This window comes from Triturus cristatus, chromosome 7 (genome assembly GCF_964204655.1).
Source record: "Triturus cristatus chromosome 7, aTriCri1.1, whole genome shotgun sequence".
Lineage (NCBI taxonomy): Eukaryota > Metazoa > Chordata > Amphibia > Caudata > Salamandridae > Triturus > Triturus cristatus.
The window spans coordinates 1,066,872,423-1,066,891,133 of record NC_140590.1 but is presented as its reverse complement, the minus strand read 5'-3'; the positions used below and the strand labels follow the sequence as shown (position 1 = coordinate 1,066,891,133).

The 18,711-nt window shown below is 43.4% G+C and overlaps 1 protein-coding gene across 2 annotated transcripts in view; it reads left to right on the top strand.

The window, feature by feature from the left end:
- Positions 1-18,711, top strand: part of STK10 (serine/threonine kinase 10) — a 339,205-nt gene that overhangs the window by 108,707 nt on the left and 211,787 nt on the right. For both annotated transcript variants that reach the window (XM_085618153.1, XM_085618154.1), the window contains exon 2: positions 10,945-11,109. In XM_085618153.1, coding sequence (XP_085474279.1) covers positions 10,945-11,109 — 165 coding nt within the window. The remainder of the gene's footprint in view (positions 1-10,944; positions 11,110-18,711) is intronic.

Here is an 18,711-nt window from a genome sequence, read left to right as displayed (position 1 = left end):
GTGATTTAAATTTAGTGAGCACTCACGAGTTGCTGTCCACTCACACTAGGAGTGTGCGATGTTTCATATTTTTATGATATTTTGTGACATGTCATGACCCTTTAAAGTAGTTCCATGAAACAATGCTTTTAGAATAAAATGTGATGTGCTGGAATCTCGCTTGACTGTTTTTTTATATAAGAGCGTGGCACAGGTGGAATCGCATGAGATACCAGCAGGGGACTGGTTCGTGCTGAAAATATATTTTTCTCCGCGAACCAATGTGCCAGTGCTGAAATTTGCGCAAAAATGCTTACTAGAGAAATTGCAAAATTGTTTAATTTTGCCATTATATGTTTAAATATCACGCAGTCCTATCTCTGCCCTGCCCTGTACCACCACCACCTGATAACTTGAAATCTATGCCATGTTTTGCACCAGGAACAATTAAATAAAAGATAATATGTCCTTGGCATTATAGATAAGTATTGTTTTCTAAAATAATCCTAATCGCTAAAATATGACATTTGTGCAGTTCAGTGCAACAAGCACAAATAGTAAATGCTCCACATTCCATAACTGATTCTCCCATACATTTTCTGTGCTACCCAAACTTTGACACAGTGGCATATTGCAGGCAGCTAGTCTCACTGGCATAGAGAGGGTTAGCCTGTAAATTGCTTACTGTGATGCCACTCCTCCTCTGAAAGGAGCCAGATTCCAGAAAACCCAGTACCTTCCTCTGCCCAGAGATAATGTGGGGGCAGGAATTTGTTGTGAACTCACTCTCCAATTCCTCACCATGTTTTGGACAACCTGGCTCCAATCTATTTATTTTTCATTTTTTGCACGATCGGTAGAGCCATAGTGGTCATATGGTCCCACCATAGTTCATGCTGCTCTTATACCTCAAACTCGCGTAGATCAGTGTGAGGCACAAGAATCAGTAGATGAGGTCTGTGAGCTGTGCAGCTTTAATATATTGTATATAAAGTCCTTAGGCAGCCTAATGATTTAATTCATTTATACTTATAAATATGATTACAAAGGAAAACCAATCAAAGACGAATAAAAACTACATTTTATTATCAAAAATAAGAAATACAACTGATAAATGTTAACTAAATCCTGTCCTATAGGTAATCTACATCAATATATCCAATCATAACTTCATAATGTAGTCCAGAAATGCATATCTAATGTCATGGAAATTATTTTCTTACAGTAATGTGCAAGAATTGCAACACCACACAAGGGTGGCTTAGTTTTTGGCTGATTCTTGGTAGGATCAAGTCGTGTCTACGTACATTTCGGCGACCCATGCGTCTTCATCAGGAAAGCCACAAATACCCCTGTGGAAGATGCAGCTTCCAAATGGTGGGATAATAACCCACAAAGAGTTTGGCATGCCTCCACAACAATGGAACGGCAATCTGGATTTAAATGATCTATAAATTCTGCACTTACACATCACATAGGTCTACTGCCGGTTGTTTTAAGGTTTTATCAGCCAAAATTAGTGTATTCTCCAGAGTTTTATGGGTTTCTTCAAATAGGTCAAATACAGTGAGAATCGAAGTACACCCAAGGCGTCATTAAAGATGAGTTTATTCAATGAAGATTTTCACTATAGATTGCTTTATTTTGCTTTGCTAGTAAGAAGAAGGACATCTTCCAACTTGTATTTTTTAGTTAAAAAAGGAAGAGTTTTGGCCTCAAAGTATTGTTATAAATCACGTTTTCTATATGACAAAAACTGACTTCAAGATTTAGGCTTTTATTAAATCTCTCTATGTTGTCTCCTGATCTATATTGAGCAGAACAGACACAGTACCTCATTATGGAATAGATGGTACGAATACGTCCCACGGCAACAGATAGTTACGATAGTTACTGTAGGCAGTAATAATTACCTATAGGAAGGCGTATTCTACCTATGAAAACCCCTAGGTTTCTTTTAACCCACTGGTTTTTACCCTGTACTATGGTGTGAGGCTTTGGTGTCTTACCCACTATAATGAAACATGGAAACTATTCGATGACTGCAACCCCTGTTTAATGTGTGATCAGCTGCCTGGTGACAGCTAGGATACGTAGCTTTGAATAAGTTGCCTGTAACCAATATAATACATGTATACATATTAAGGCTAAGTGTTATTACAGGAATGTCGCCTGCATGCTGTACAATCATGTACCCCTGCCCTGGGTGCTTGACTGCATGGGTTGGTAAGACTTTGTTTTGGGGGTTGTTTGTAGCCTATGTGTTATATGCATGGTGTGTGTAAGTAAGCAAGAGTAATAGAGGCCAGTGGAATCTATTTTGGATAGAGCAGGCCTGGCGTTTGCACAAGATGTAGTCATGTTGTTCACTCAGACTGTGGAGGTGTATTTTTGACATTCCACTCTACATAAAAGCTGTGTCTGGGGAGCATCTTGGAAAGGCCACTTGGAAAGAAAAGCACCCTAAACTGGTTCTGAAAATGATGACAGTGGATACACTTCCCCTATGTGGTTTTGAGGTATAAAAGTGGGACCTTGCTACCCCATTTGTTCCACTTCCAAAACTCTATGGCCAAGAAGAGATTGCTCTGCAGACTCCTCAGAGGACTGCTGTGCAACCAGAACTAGTGTCAGGCTGACAGCCAGCTTCATAGAAGCAAGGGGATATCACCTGAGGTTGACCTGTATCTGCGTGGCCGCATCATCACCAAAGACATGGCCTGTGCATGACTGCATCGTAACTGGTAGAACCTGCCTCTGCAGGACTTCAACAGCGGCATGTGCAGGCCCTCAACTACTTATGACAAATCAGGACTGCCACTTCTGCGTCTGCCTAGCAGGGAGCCCACCGCTGTTACAGAGAACACCAACTCACCTGCCAGCTAGTGCACTGCCTTTGAGAAGAAAGAGGTGTAAGATTTCTGAAGAAGAAACGGGGCAGCTTCCCACCACATTGAGACTGAGACCAGGGTCTGTCAATTAGTAACAACTGCATCTGAGCTGTAATCACTCTAATATCTCTTTCCATAAATGAACGTTCACAGGGCTCAGAAGAGGCAACTTGGAGGTCACAGAGAGGTGTAGCAGTGCCTTATAGCACCAAGGAGCACCAACTTGTGCTGGGATTTGTTAGGGTGTAGTATTACATTCGTTTTTAAAAGCATTCATGTTTGCACTGTTGCATGATTGTTGAGCTTGAGCACCCTCACGTTACCTCTCCACTGTGCCTGCTTGTTCGCCAACGCTACTATACCAGTGCAGAAGGGACTGGAATTGGCCCAGTTTCCTGAGCCATAGTAAGATGGACCCCAGAACATCAAAAGCAAACGACCTCAGCCCTCTTGGTTGAGGCCCAGTAGCCCCTGCTTACTCCACGGCCCCTGAACGGGGTCTGACATTGTGCAATAATTACTTTTTTTCTAATTCGGCTAATAATCTGCTCACGAAAAGTTTGTGACAGTTGGGATGCTTCAAAATTTGACAAGTGAACCAAAGGCATGATGATGCTAAGTCCACCAATTCAAAATATTCTTTTTGGACAAAATGTGGTATTTGTACGGCCACTTTATGGCTAAATTGCATTAAATTATATTTGCTGACTTCCACAGACACTAGAGTCAGCCCTATTCATATAGGTGGATCAGTCCGAAATCCACCTTAACTCAGATATGTTTTATTAAGTTTCCTGGCGTAATGAAGTTGGATTCAATTATATTTGCTGACTTCCACATAGAACAGAGACTAGAGTCAGCCCTATTCATATATGTGGATGAGTCCGAAATCCACCATAACTCAGATATGTTTTATCAAGTTTCCTGGCGTAATGAATCTGGTTTTGGCAGTCCTGGCGGAGCATCGAAAATGTTTGTTCTAGAGCAGTCTGTGCAGAAGATCCCTCTCCAGCGGGCGATCGCTTCTGCTGAAAGAGGAAGGTGGCAGGGCTTTGAGTTTCACAAGCTGCAGCATCTTTCTAATAATGAGGCCAGGGGAAGGGGACGCCAGACTCCATCTGACCCATAAACGAGTGGACTCTATGGGTCCCTGCAGTTGTGCACTGATAACCTAGAAGAGGCTGAGGGGTCTGCACTGTGTGGTCTGTGGCTGAAGACAGTTGAGTCTTCTGTGTAGCCTCCATTGCCCGGGCCAACATGCTCTCAGTGGTGAGGAGTGTTGGACCCGACCTTGCCATAAACAGTACTGTCTGCCTGGAAGGAGGAGAGCATCCTTTCAGTGGCGAAGGGAGTTGTACGAAGCTGAAGAATCCATTAGTATGTGGGGAGATTATAAGACTGAACAGTTCCTTCATGTGATTTTGATGAGCCCATGAGCTCCTTTGCTCCACACTCTGCGTGCCCGTAGAGTTCCCCACTTGTAGCCTCTATTGAAACAAATGCTGAAAACCATGTGAAAATCAGTGTAGCATTTCCAATATATGCCCATCGAGCACCCTACCAATTCTCAGCTTTTCTTCATCCCATGCCATGTGGGTGCCCTGACACTATGGGCACCAGTTGGCACAGAAAAGGTCAGGCACGATCAGCTGATAACTATTATGCATCTTTCAGAACTGCAGCCACTGACAAAACTGTAGCTATGATTGGTGGTTTCACTGATATTACCCTAGAAGCCCTCTGCTCTTTCAGTAAAGGATGCAGCTGGCTGGGGAATCCAGCTCGGAGGGGGTGTATGGCATCTATAGTCGTGCAACATGTGTGCCCCCTGTGATCAGCTTTTCCGCAATCCGCCTGGCAGCCCTCGTGTGACATTGTGCAGGAGCTGCTGGAATCTTTCCAAGGCGTTCTGCTGGCTGCATGATCTATCAGCTGATTCCAGCAAATAGAGGAAGCTTTCCTGTGTGTATATTCGACTTCTCCCAGATATCTTTTGGCCGCTTCTAGAGTAGAGTAGTGCACGTTATGCTTAGGAGCAGGTGTGACTCCTGCAGTGGTCAGGCGGTTGAGAGTTGCCTTCATGCTTAGGAGCAGGTGGGACTCCTGCAGTGGTCAAGCGGTTGAGAGTTTCTGTGGGCTTGTCCCCGACAGCGGTGCATCTGTTATCATCAAAGTAAACCTAAAAGTACCATGTAGGTGTTGAAAAGGGCACGCGGAGGCTAGGTAGGGTTCATCTAAATCTCACCCATGACGACTTGTTGACACATAGCCATATCCACAGAAGAGGTTTGTGTTTGCTCGTTGTATTGTAGGGAAAAGGTGCCCGCGTGTATTAAATCGTGGAGGCCTGATTGTTGTAAGATGAAAATCCCTTTTCAATGGTAGATGCCTGGTTTTTGTATAATGAGCAGGCTGTGTCAAAAACAGTCTGCCTGGTGTTTAGGTCTTGCCTGACCCAAAGCAATGTTTTTGCACACACCCAATAAATGTATAGGTTGGCAATGAAGTGAGTTGTATACATTATACGTCTAACGACTGCAGGCAACACATTTACAAAAATCTGCAGTGTGCTGGTTCCACTCAATGGCCTTCTATGTCTCTCTTTTTATTGATGTCCTCTTTCCCCCGCCTTTCCCATTATTTTATTTCTTTCTCTATAATGCTCTCCCTCTTCCACTCCATCTATCACTCCCTTTGCTTTCATCTCTTTCCATTTCCTTCAGTGTTTCCGTTCACTCTCTCTGCTTCCAATGTCTTGCTCGTTTAATACATCTGTCTTACCTCTGTCTCTCTCTCCCTATCTCACCATTCTCTACTTCTCCCTCGTACTTCCTCTATATTAGCCTCATCTCTCTACCTCATCTGCACCTCTTTTTCTCTACTTCTCATATCTTTCTATTTTTCATCCCACCGGCTCTACCTGCCTCGCTACTTTAACTGACCTGTCATTCTGTGCTTCCCCTTTCTATTTGTGCTATCTCATTATAGCTCACCTCTTTTCCTATCTTATTTCTCTCTAGACCTTGCCCCGCAGGTTGGCACCTTTCTTACCAGCCTACATTTAAAACTGCATGCCAAACCTCTAAAAACACGCATTGGCATATCCAATAGGTCTCGCCTTTGGGACCTTATAAGTTTTTAGCCATGCAACAGTTGATGTTATTGCACCGAGGATATTGTGCTGCATAACTAAATACTTATAAGGTCCCAAAAGCGAGACCTATTGGCTATGCCAATGCTTGTTTAAGTCTGGTGTTCTGCGCAGCTCTCACAGGAGGGTCAACCTAAGGGTGCGCTTTCAGGAGTATACAGGGAGGGGATTTGACTAGGCACTTATGTTGGTGGACATTAATATATTTTGATTAGGCAGAAGTTTTTTTGCTTCCACAAAAAAAAGGGCTTCCCCCTCCTTGCAACTATTATTATTTTTTGTTTGTTTTGTAACTCCCTGAAACAGTAGCAATGTAACTTCCTTGACCTTTCGGGGGTATACAGATGGCACTGTAATGTGGTTAAATTGTAAAAGTAGATAATGTAGTGTTTTGTATTTCTCTTGAAGCAGCACCGATGGAAGAATGCCAGTTGTAAATAATGTACTGCTGTTTTCCAGTCCCAACTTCCTCCCATTCCATCATTGACTTTAGATTCAGAGTGCAGTTGTATGTTTGATGGCATTATGGGATGTCAGGGCTACAGTAACCTATAGACATTTTTTTTAGGTCCATCTACCGCTGGACCTTACTTGATCAACAAAAAAAAGCTTTGAGTACTACTGAGAGGGGCATATGCTTTCCACACGTTTGTTTCCCTGAGTATAGGTTTTCATTGGGTCACATTTGTGTGCTTCCTCTAAAAAGAGTACTTGTAGTGCACTTTTTGGTTTGTATCAAAGCTTATACTCGATACAGCGGGAATGAATTATTATGGCTGCAAGCCAACAATTACGGCTATAGGCCTGATCTGTTTATTATCAAATGTTAAGATAAAGGCAGTAGGCCTGACGGATTGATAATGAAAAGCATTTGTTTAAGTCAATAGGTGTTTAAGGATGGGTTGTTACAATCTATATTCAAACCTGCAGACAGGTATTTTGTTGCATGGAATTTCACAGATTATCCTAGAGAACTACAACTGTGTATTCCTTTCTAATTTTATAACTGTGTTCCTGATGGTTGAATTGCGGAAAAGCTTACACTCAAAACAGTGGGCCTCAGTTAGATATGGTGACAAGCTATAGGCTCGCTTGGTGCACTGGAAACATTCTATCCGATGCCTTATGTCTGGTCTACTTGTAATGAAAGGTTATGACAAAAATAGTCAGTGGGAAGCATTTGTTAAAGGCAATAAGCCTTTAACCGCTAGTCGCTATCACAATGTTTTACAAGCTATATACAGGTATATTTCTACATGTAAACTCTGAGTACTGTAGGATACAAGGTTTTTCACATTTGCCACCCACTCTGGTAAACCTTGGAACTTTCCTTGTGATTATTTTTGTTGGGCCCGGTTTAGAGGTGTTAAATTGTGTTGCCAACTGTAATTTTGTCCATATTTGTAATTTTATAACTGTATGCATGTTAGTTGCTTATTTATGTGCACTTCAGTAGCCCTATGTTGGGTATAGTGTGAAACCAATGCTAAAGGATACATGCATTATCAGTTCACTGCGAAAATATGTCGGATTCCTTCGGTGTGATTGTTATGACAACACAAGTAGGCCTGACTTGCTTTTTGTTAAAGACAATAGGCTTTTAGGGGTGGATTTTTATTACACCATGCTATAGCTTGTAGGCAGGTATTTTATTATTTTGAATCTCACAGATTACTGTAGTAGTCAAGGGTTTTGCTGCTGGGGAACCACCCGAAAAAACCATGGGGGAAGATCTGCAATATGGTAATCCTTATTAGGATATATTAGTAGGAATATATTTTTTTCTACAACCGTAATTTCGTACTTATTTGTAATTTTATTAGGGTATACCGGATGGTTGCCTTGTTCAAAGTCATAACTAACCCAATAGGTCTGAGATGTTTATGGTGAAAGGCAATGATAAATGCTAGATACTGCATTTGTTCACTGAAAAAGGTGTTTCAAATGCCATATATCTGATCTGCTTATTATGATAAGTTGTGATAAAGTCAGTAGGCTTTACCTATTGATTGTGAAAAGCATATTTTGAACTCAATAGGCATTTGTAAATTGTTATTTGTCTGTATTAAAGCCTAGAGAGATGTATTTTGTTACATGAAATGTCACATATTGTGTTTGTACGGATGGAATTTAGTGTTACCGTCTCTGACAAAACCCAGGGGTTGAAGATTTGCACTGTAATATTTCTTGATAGAATCTCTTCTGAAGTCTGACCGGCTTCGCTGTCTGCCAGGATCTTGTTATTAAAAAAACATTAAATAATACATACAGCCACATGCATAAATAAATATCCTTATAATAGATATAGGGCCTTTGAGTCTGCTCTCTTCTGCCGTTTGTCTGTCTGAGTATCACTTCCACACATCTTTCATCCATGCCAGCATATTGCATGGTGTAATGGCTCCGTCCACATCAGTCATTGGCTCTCTTGTCCTGTGAATGATGTTTTCTGATCACTCGTGCACAATCTACTGAAAATGAGTGTGCTTCAGTGTCAAGGCTGGTTGGCCAGTGCTTTCGTTTTCAGTTTTCACCTTTTATTGTTCCCCTTTCATTTAATTGCTTCTCCTGCTTTTTCAATTGTAATTTTTCTTAAGGGGATACAACAACTCTCAAGGAAGGTACTGCTAGTAGGTTTCTTGCTTGTTGCTCATTTTGTATGCATGTCATCCCATGTGGTCACTATCTCTAAACCGGGAGACCATTATGGAATGCTGTTGTCCATATTGTAGTACTGTTTTATGATCGCAGTATGGCCAACACATTGTTTCTAAATGCCACAGCCATGATAGCATATTGTTCTTTTAAATTTCTATGTACAATACCACTACAAGAAGGACGCTTGCTACAATCCCACAAAAGAAGGAAGGTGCACTCAATCGCGAGTCATGCAAAGGCCAACACTTGTAGTAGAAAAAAGTTTCTTCTTTATTCGTAGTCTTGATTAAAAGACAGGCACACAGCCAACGCGTTTCGTTCCCCCGTGCCTTGGGAACTTCGTCAGGGCTCACTACAAATATCTGAAGTATGCACTAGAACCTCAAATAAGGGTATAATCTTATACAGTGCGTATGGTTATTAATATATATCTAATAAATCTCCCGTATAACACTGCTTAAATATTGCAGGGTTCGAGTAACGGAGAAGTCCTCATGGCATATCTATATCAGGCAATCTAAATGCAACACAGTTCGATAGCTGTTTGATCTTCGTAAACGCTTGCTACAATATTTATTTTCGTTATTGCAAGCATATGCCTGCCGTCTTTAGCCGGCAGCATGCTTTCATTTTTAGACATGTATTCTTTTAATTTATCTTGCATATGTTTTTGAGTTTGTGTGTGTTTTATAAATAATGTGTTGATGGGTGAATGCAATAATGAATCAGTGGACTGTGAACGGATGCATGAGTTCATGAGTGCATGTACTTACTGAGTGTCCTAACCCCGTCAATGACACCATTCATAAGCCAGGCCTATGGGCATTGCTAAAACTTGTTAGTAATAAGAGAGTGTGACTATTATTTGACACCCTGATGGGGTGGGCACCTTTTTAGTGTACCTACATAGAGGTGGCTGGTCGATAGACCTCATTGTAGCACGTCCTTATGCCATGTTTGTTAACAAAATTGAAGAATAAAGTCTATGGATGGAACCTGGTCTTTGCCATTTTTTGGATGTGCCAAATTACTGTAAACTAGCCCTGTGCAGGGTGACACATGCAGGAAGGTACGAGTCCCCAAGCCAGTTCCCGACACATTAGAGACACTCATATTTTAAATAAATTATGCATGCACGCACTTATTTTATCTGTGAAGCTTAGACGGGGCGTCGTCGGCTGAATGGTATAAAGTAATATATAAAAGCAGCAAGTCGTCAAACCTTATCAATAGTGGTTTTATTTGCAAAGGTGTTGGTGTGAAAAGAGAAGCACTGATAACTAAATCTAAAATCCACATGGTTCTAAACACAGGAGGTAGCGCGCCTCCCCTGGTTAGCGTTTATTCAGAGGGAAACCTGACCTGTCAGGTTTAAGCAACAACGAATTATAGGGTTGAACAAACTATCCAAATGGACTAATACAGCTTATGATATTACCAATTATAACGTGTGTGTGTTATATGGCGATGATTACCACTCCTGTACAGTTCATAAGAGCTATAAATAAGAGATGGTACAATTATTCCAATGTTTAACCCTTATTAATCGAATTACCCAAATCTACCTTTTTTTTTCCCTCTGGTTGGTATTACGTCCCTATTTAGAACTCATCGGATCGGCATGTAGTATTGTGCTGTATTACAACAGGCATTCCTATCTGCAGTCAGCAGAATATTGTTTATTCCCCTCCACAAATTTCCTCAGGTTTTACCTGAAAACTTGCCTAGGGAAATGCACCGGTTCCGTGCGGAACTTTTGCATAAGTTGGTATTTTGTTTTGAACACAAACGCCAGTTTGTGCCTCTATCTGGATTGTCGGCCCATTTTGGAGGAGGGCCTGGCTATTCATGAGTGGAAGAGAATGCTAGGGGAGTTTCCTGCTTTTTTGTACCAATAAATGGTTCATGCTCAGTTCCTCATCTCTATCCCACTTACCCTGCTCATGACCAAATAGTGCCAGGAAGGGACTGGCCAACAAGGCTGCCTATAGAAATCATTGTAATTGGGACTAGTTCCTACTGCATGGGTTCATTTACACATGTTACTACTTCAACGAGAAAGCAAATGTCTTTCCTCTCTGTCTGTGATACACCAGACTGTCTGAGGGGAAAAAATATTTGTAGGCAGGAAAGCCTTTACAACTTTCAGGCATGCATTTTCCTATGGAAGAAAATGTGACAGACAGTACAGGCTCAGTGGAACAATGTTATGTGTTCTTCTCGGTGACTCGCATCATCCTCATGCTTTTACGTATTTGTTTCCAGGTTAAGAACAGGGAGACTGGGGTCCTGGCGGCAGCCAAAGTCATCGAGACCAAATCTGAGGAGGAGCTTGACGACTACATGGTGGAGATTGAAATCTTGGCCTCATGCGACCATCGCTACATCGTCCACCTTCTTGGAGCTTTCTATCATGATGGCAAGCTTTGGGTGAGTGATGACCCTCGGTGCACTTCATCTTGCTGATGAACGAAGAGCTTTGAAGTGTGCTCAGTCAACATGAGCACTACACAAACCCACAAAAGTGGAGCTACATTTACAATGGTGCATAGTGATCCATCAGTGCTATGTTTTTATTTATTTATTTACTTGTATATACAATTTTTATATAGTGCGAACAAGAACCAAAGGGTATCGGTCCTTTTGCTCATCAAGCTTTTCTTCATAACCAACCTACACATTGGGGTGTAATTGACAAATGGGTGGAATTTGAGAGGAAGTGGAAGATTGGTAAGTCACGTTGAAACATATCAGATAGTATTGTAAAGTAGAGTCCTCCCGCCCAGGATGGTGCAATAAACAACTAACCATATCAATAAAATGTTCTTCCAGTGAGTCCTACAAATCTTAAAACGTATATTGAAAATGTAAAGGTATTGAATCTGTGATGGAGTTTCAGTTCCCCATTTTATTTACCTTTATTGAAAAGTTCTTTTTGGCATAACTTTTCACGGCCTGGACCAATGAAGCACAATCAGAAGGACAATGATGTTTTAAAATTGTGTACTTTTTTGCATAAATATTTTTTATTTGTGAACTACCACTTCCTTATGTGATCAGTACAACCTTATGTGCGGTATGTAATGTTCCTATATGCAGCTTCGAACATGGGAAGCGTGGTAAGTTTAGAGTAAGCCTGGGCAGAGGGGGCGGAGTTCCGCTACGCAGATATCCGTGAAGTGCAAAAAATCCTCCGCTGCGCTACGTGGATCTCCACAAGTGGTGGAGTGAGTTAGAAAAAATGCTGTTCTGTAATTTTTAGCTCTGGGTGTTTGTCTGCGCTGTAAAATTATTGTGAACGGCACCCTGCACAGCGGAAGCAGGCACTACTTCCTTTTTGCTGCTCGAGAAGATTTTCTACTTGAGCGGCAGCTTTCTCAACCCGAACAGATGGTTTCTCAACGCTAGCAAGCATACGCGGCTACTCTCATTGAGAATTCCGACCGCTCGCATTGAGCAATCTCGCCGGGAGGTGGATTTCCGCCGCTCGCACTCGTCAACTTGACGTTGACGAGCACGAGTGAGCAAGGAAAAAACTCTGCTGCACTGAGTTTTTTGGAACTCCGCGAGCTCCGCGTAACGCGGAGTGCGGAAAATCTCCGTAACTCCACGAGCGGAGTTCACCACCCAGGCTTAGTTTAGACCAAGGAAAAGCTTTTCCTGCATGGACTGTGTCTGCAAAACATTGGATTTCACTACTTGAACTTGTGTTTGTTTTCCAGCAGTCCGGCTACATTTGGGTTTTTGCTTCAAATAGGATCAATTCCGCTCTTTCTTATAAAAAGGAAAGTGTTTCCTCTCTCTTCGATCTAGCTGGTCTTTGTTTCAGCCGGTGATCTTACAAATGGAAGCTTCTGCTTTTCAGGTTTTAGAAGTGAAACCCCAATACAGTAGCTATTTTTAACACCTGTCACAACTTTCAATGCTGCTTTTAATATGGCTCATTTGTACTCTTACTAAGGGAGTGTCAGCTACAATAGCAGCAGTAACAGTCTGCTGCCTTTCTAGAAACTAGCCCTGAATAACAGTAAGGCAAGAGTAAAATGTAAATTACGCCAATGTAATTAGCATAATTTAGAGAATAATGCATCGGGCTTCTTAAACTAAATTCATCAAAATGATACCACTTTGTGTAATTAAACACAATTTGTGGTAAAAAAAAAAAGTGTACTGCACATGCACCATTTGCCGTAAAAATATACTGCAAATGCTGGGGATCAACAAAAAGCAAGCAGCTTTTTTGCTCTTTTTACCACTAAATGCAGCCTTGCATCAAAAATTGACACGAGAACACAGCCTCGTTAAGGAACCCTGCTTAAACATTTCAGTTCTAGTATTCAGAGACTTGGCACAGAATAGACAACATGCAGAATCCCCTCAAATCTGATGGGGGCTCCCTACAGCTTTCTGGATCTGAAGGAAATGTATGTAAACAGTAAGTTTTCACCATTTGTGAAGAGCACCTGTGTTCCAAGTGTGCTGTAGAAACGTGTATAATTGTATTACTTTACATGCACAAACCTTTAAGCTTTTTCACTTATTATAAATGCTTTGGAAAATATTTATCACTGCACTTTTAAATCCTTGGCCACTCAGCACAAAATTTCACAAATGCAGATATCTCGATTGTTCAAAAAGCTATTTGAAATGTGTTGGAATTTAATCAAACATTGAAACGGTTATTTGCCAGACATGATTTTTGGATTCCTTAAGACATATGCCATGTGACCATACTACACAGATGCTGTGACATGATGGTTGTAGATCCTCAAAAGTCTTTAAGTTTCAAAGTTTACTCACTTACACCTACTACCCCTCCTGGGATATAAGCCATCAACCAGGACTCTCCAGCCATCTCTATCCTGCGCTTTTCTTTCAGTCTGACTCCAGGTTTACCCTTTCTGCATGCTGTCAGCCTCGGCGCCAGGTGTTTCTTGGCCTTCCTCTTTTCCTTTTCCCTTGAGATTTCCAGGTCCGGGTTTGCCCGGTAGTGTTTGATGCTGGCTTGTGTAGGGTGTGACCTATCCAGCCCCAGTGTCTTTTCATGAATTCTTCATGAGCAGGGAGTTGGAGAAGTCTGCTTCCATAGGTTCTTGTTGCTGTTGCTGAATTGGAGGATTTTCCTCAGACAGGTGTTGATGAAGGTCTGGGCTTTGTTGGTGGTTGTCCCTGTTGTCCTCCAAGTTTCTGCTCCATCCAAAGTTTAGGTATGTGCAAAGTCGGCTGTATTTTCTCTCCTCTTGTATGGTGGACCTGGGTATAGATGGCCACCAAAAATTGAGATGTATCCGTGCTGTGAAGCTTGCATGGAGTTAAGGTTGGCATGGTGGTTGTTCTTATACAAGCTGATGGAATTTAAACCCATTATTGACACTTAGTCAGCAATCTTGTCCTTGTGGGACAAGCTAAGATGATGATTGATGTATGCCTTTGCAGAGGACAAATTCTTTGCAATCTGTTGACAGCATCCCTTTGTCCTCTTTTTACTAACGCCAACACCCACATTATCACGACACAAATCTATAATAGCAGGACTCTCTGGCAGTAGGCTACCCTATATTAGTATCTAGCCATATTTACCCTTTCAGTGAGCTGAAATAAAGCTGAACTCCAGTAAATCTCAGTCACTATTATTTGAAAATACTCCAGTTGCCGACACAAAGATTCAATAGTCTTAATCTTTAGAGTCCTGCCTTGTCTCTGTGCCGGTACTTGGATATCATGGAGGAATTGTACGTGGCCAAAATGTCGATGAACACATACAAAACAAATACGTTTTTTGAAGAACCTTACTGACCACGAATACTCAACAACTCCTCAGACTAGCGCTCCTGTTAATTTCAAATGTCTCTAGAGAACCCTTCACTTATGTTTTTTAGCCCCCTTACAGGATCTCCTTTTTTTGCTGCATTCATTGTAATGCTGTCTGTCTTGGGCCTGACAAATTATCCTTTGTATAAATTGTGGCACATCGAGAATGTGGCATGCTGGTTACGTGCTGTCACAAAAATAGTTTAAAGTACAATCTCCATTGTTACAGTGGTGTAACAAATGCTCCTGCAGCCCCTGCGGTGTGGCTGGGGAGGGGATGAGCTCCGGCACTGGCAGGCCCCATGGGCAGAGAGCTTCGGAATAGGTCCGGAGCGTTGCGGAGGGGGGGGGGGGGGGCCTTCATGTACTTTGCAGGGGGCCCCCCTCCCGTTTTGTTATGCCATTGCACTGCCAGGTCCTATCCCTGGCCACAGATAACCAGACAGGTCCACTTTAAGCTTAAGCCACCCTGTGGTTTCCAAAACCACTCCACGTTGCTAGTGAATTTCAGATTTTGTGCCACTTGCGACCCTCTGTGTGACAGTGTTTTAGTGAATTGGAAGAGTTTTATTATGATATACCTTGATATTATTTCGTAGCAGCACTGCATTCTTGTTCTTAAAGTTATACAGTAGATAGATTGTTGCATCTGATCAAAAAATGACCAAAAAAGGACTTATCAATATCAGTTTGCTGCATGGAATTTCCGCAACAAAAAGAAAACCACATAGGAAGGAGTATATTATTCCACTCTATCTTCGAGTCGCATACTTTAATTCAAGACTTAATAAGGTGTGAGCATCCCATAACAGAATTCTTTGAAGATTTTCAATTTCTTTGAAATACGATTTGGGAACCAGGTCCATGGAGTTCTGGAGGGCATATAGGAAGTGGGGTAGAGCCGTCATTTTGAAAAGAATAGCTTTACCCAGCAACGAGGGGGGCAGGGATTGCCAATGTTTGATATCTCTTTTCAGTCTCTGAATTGGTGGTAGGAGGTTGTGGCTGAAGCGGAGTGTGGAGCTTAATGGGATAAAGATGCCGAGATAGCGAAAACCGTCTTGAGCTATCTGGATCTGGCAGTCCCCTGGGAAGACAGGTGGCGTACCCTGCAAAACATAAATCACGGATTTGGACCAGTTTATGTTCAACCCGGAGTACCTGCCAAACACAACTAGGATGTCCAGCGGGCATATGAGAGAGGCTCTCGGGGAGGTCAAATATAGCAGAATGTCGTCCGCATATAATATCCTATCCTCCCAATCAGGTGATCAGCGCATACTGTGAATCACAGGGTCTCTGTGAATCCATGCCGCCAGAGGCTCCAGAGCTAAGGCAAATAGGGACAGATAAGGGACACCCCTGTCGCGTACCACGGCTAAGGTGAAATGTTGTTGACTTACGGTTATTCACAACCACTTGAGCCATGGGCATTGAATATAGGAGCTGGACCCAGCTCACGAATTGGGGGCCGAACCCCAGTTTGTCTAGCACAGCTAAGAGATACGGCCATTCCACCATGTCAAACGCCATGGTGGTGTCTAGAGATACCAGTACCCGACTCTAAAATAGTTGCAGCTCTGCTCAACACACAATGCAATCTGCGGAGGTTTAGAGCAGTGTTACGGTGGGGCATGAAGCCTGATTGGTCAGGATGTACTAGGCAATCAATCACTTTCACCAGCCGTATTGCCAACATTTTAGCAAGTATCTTGGGCTCTGCATTGAGCAGTGATATCGGTCTATAAGACGTACAATGTGTTTTTGGATTACCTTCTTTGTGGATGACCACAATATTGGCTAGCCTTTGATCTATGGGTAGTGCCCCTTTTGCTTTACTATCCAGTAACATGTAGAGAAGGCATGGGGCTAACTTGTCCGGTCGGAATACCATTAGGGCCTGAGGCTTTCCCGGAATGTATCGCCCTTATCGCCTGTGCCACCTCATTATTGGAGAAGTCAGACTCAAGATATTCACGATTCTCGTCCGTTAGGGTGGGGAGTGCTATATCTCGGAGCAAGGCCTTATTTCCGTCTTCTGTAAACTGCCCTTCTGTACGGTACACTTCCTGATAATATTTTGCAAACCGGTCTGCAATACACTGCGGGTCCGTGATGGGAACAGCACCCTCCTCGCTTAGTTCAGGCACGAAACGTGCAGCCCATTCCCTCTTATCCAGCCATGCAATCCGCTTCCCTGCCTTATCGCCTTGTTCGTAAATTCTGCTCTGCGTTTCCCTCCCCTGCGCCCTAGCCCGGTCTGTCGCTATGCCTTTGAACTCGTCTTGTTTTAAGGTCAAGAGATGCAACTTCTCACGTGTCACTGCAAGCTCCAATTCTGCCTCTAGTTGAAGCACTTGGTCTTCCGCCCTCTCCACGTCTTTTTGTCTCTTTTTTGTGGCCTGCAATGAGGGATATGGCTTCCCCACGGATGACCGTTTTATAGACTTCCCATAACATTTGGAGTCTACAGTTCCCTCATTTTCTCGGAAGTAGTGGTCTGTGGCCTGAGTTATTTTCTCCCGAATCTCAGGGTCACGTAAATATCACGGATTAATGGGAGCGATTCTCCCGGCTACCATTTGGCCCAGGATCACGTGCATCCAGATCGGAGAGTGGTCTGAGATGCCTCTGCCCAAATGATGGACCTCTCGTATATCGCGTGCCTGCGTCGCTGGGACCAGGATATAGTCAATCCGAGACAGGCTGCCATGGACGTTGAATAAGAGGGTGTATTGGGCCCTATCAGGGTTATGCGTTCTCAACCCGTCCACCAAGCCCATGGCCTCAAGGAAGTCGGGTAGCCACCACTGTGCAGGTCTTGTCTCGCGGGGGATGGCGATCTTGCAATCCGGACACCACTGCATTAAAATCTCCGCCCATCATAAGGAGGCCTTGTGGAAAGGACAAAAGTACTGCACCAAGATCCTTGAATGCATCACTCTGAAGGCCAGGGGGAATATACACAGACAAATGTAATGGTCTTACCCTCCCACTGGCCCGAAACTCCTATATATCTACCCCGGTTATCGGGCCATATGGATTGGACAGTGAAGGGGAACGAGTTTTTAACTAAAATACCCACTCCTCATGACCCAGATGTAAAGCGAGCGTGTGCCACCAACTTCTACCCCCCCTATTCATTGCTTGGCATGTGTTCCCAATCAAATGCATTTCTTGCAACAGGATAATGTCTGGAGTCTGCTTTTTGATGTATGGAAGGACCATGCTACGCTTGACCCTGTCGCCAAGCCCATTGACATTCCAGCTGAGGACTCTGACCCCTACATCCCACTGCGTACCCATCTGAGCTAACATGAGTAAATTGCTCCTGCACTGCATTACAGTTCGTTGTAGTCGATCGAACAAATCCTACATGGATTCCTAAACTTAACAACAAGAACATTCCCTCCCAACCGCCCCCCTCACTGCGCCCCTGCACTCTGGGCTCCAAACTGCCCATATTCGAACTGGCAGAGTGCCTGTCTCCCCACAAGGGAACTAAAGGTAGAAGTGGGATATGTGGCGCCCCCCATCCCCATTTCACTGAAAATACAATTGTGCAGTCCCTGATATACACTCAGTATGACACATTACAATATATTCGAGAAGGGTTCATGGCAAATGAGAATATCTCTTGACGGGTCCCCATGTCCGGTCCTACTCCCCAACTAAGCAAATCAGCATAGAGGCCCAAAGCAACACCGACCCCGCTCTCCAGATCCCACCACCCCACCTTCCATCCTAACTTCATATGAAGCACTGATCGGCGACTCTCCAACCAGTCCGCCGCAGAGTCTGGGTGTTCGAAGAACCAGGCCCTGCCATCCGCCTCCACTCGGAGCCTGGCCGGGAACAGCATTGCGTATTTGTATCCTTTGTCCCTCAGTGCCTCTTTGATCCCCAGAAAGGAGCGTCTCTGCTTCTGAACCATCTGAGTGAAATCCGGAAAAAAGGTTGTCGTCATTTTCGTATTTCAAGGGAGGTCCTGCTCTTGCGTGCTGGAGTATTACGTTGCGGCCTCGGAAATTGAGGACCCTGGCCAGGATCGGACGAGGGGGGGGGGGGAGCCCCGGCTTCGGCCAGCCCCCGGGAACTCTGTGGGCTTTCTCGACGACAAAGAATTTTGCCAGCCCTTTGGGTTGCAGGTGGTTGAGTATAAGCTCTTCCACAAAGAGATCTGTGGCCTGCCCCTCTGATTTTTCGGAAACACCTAGGATT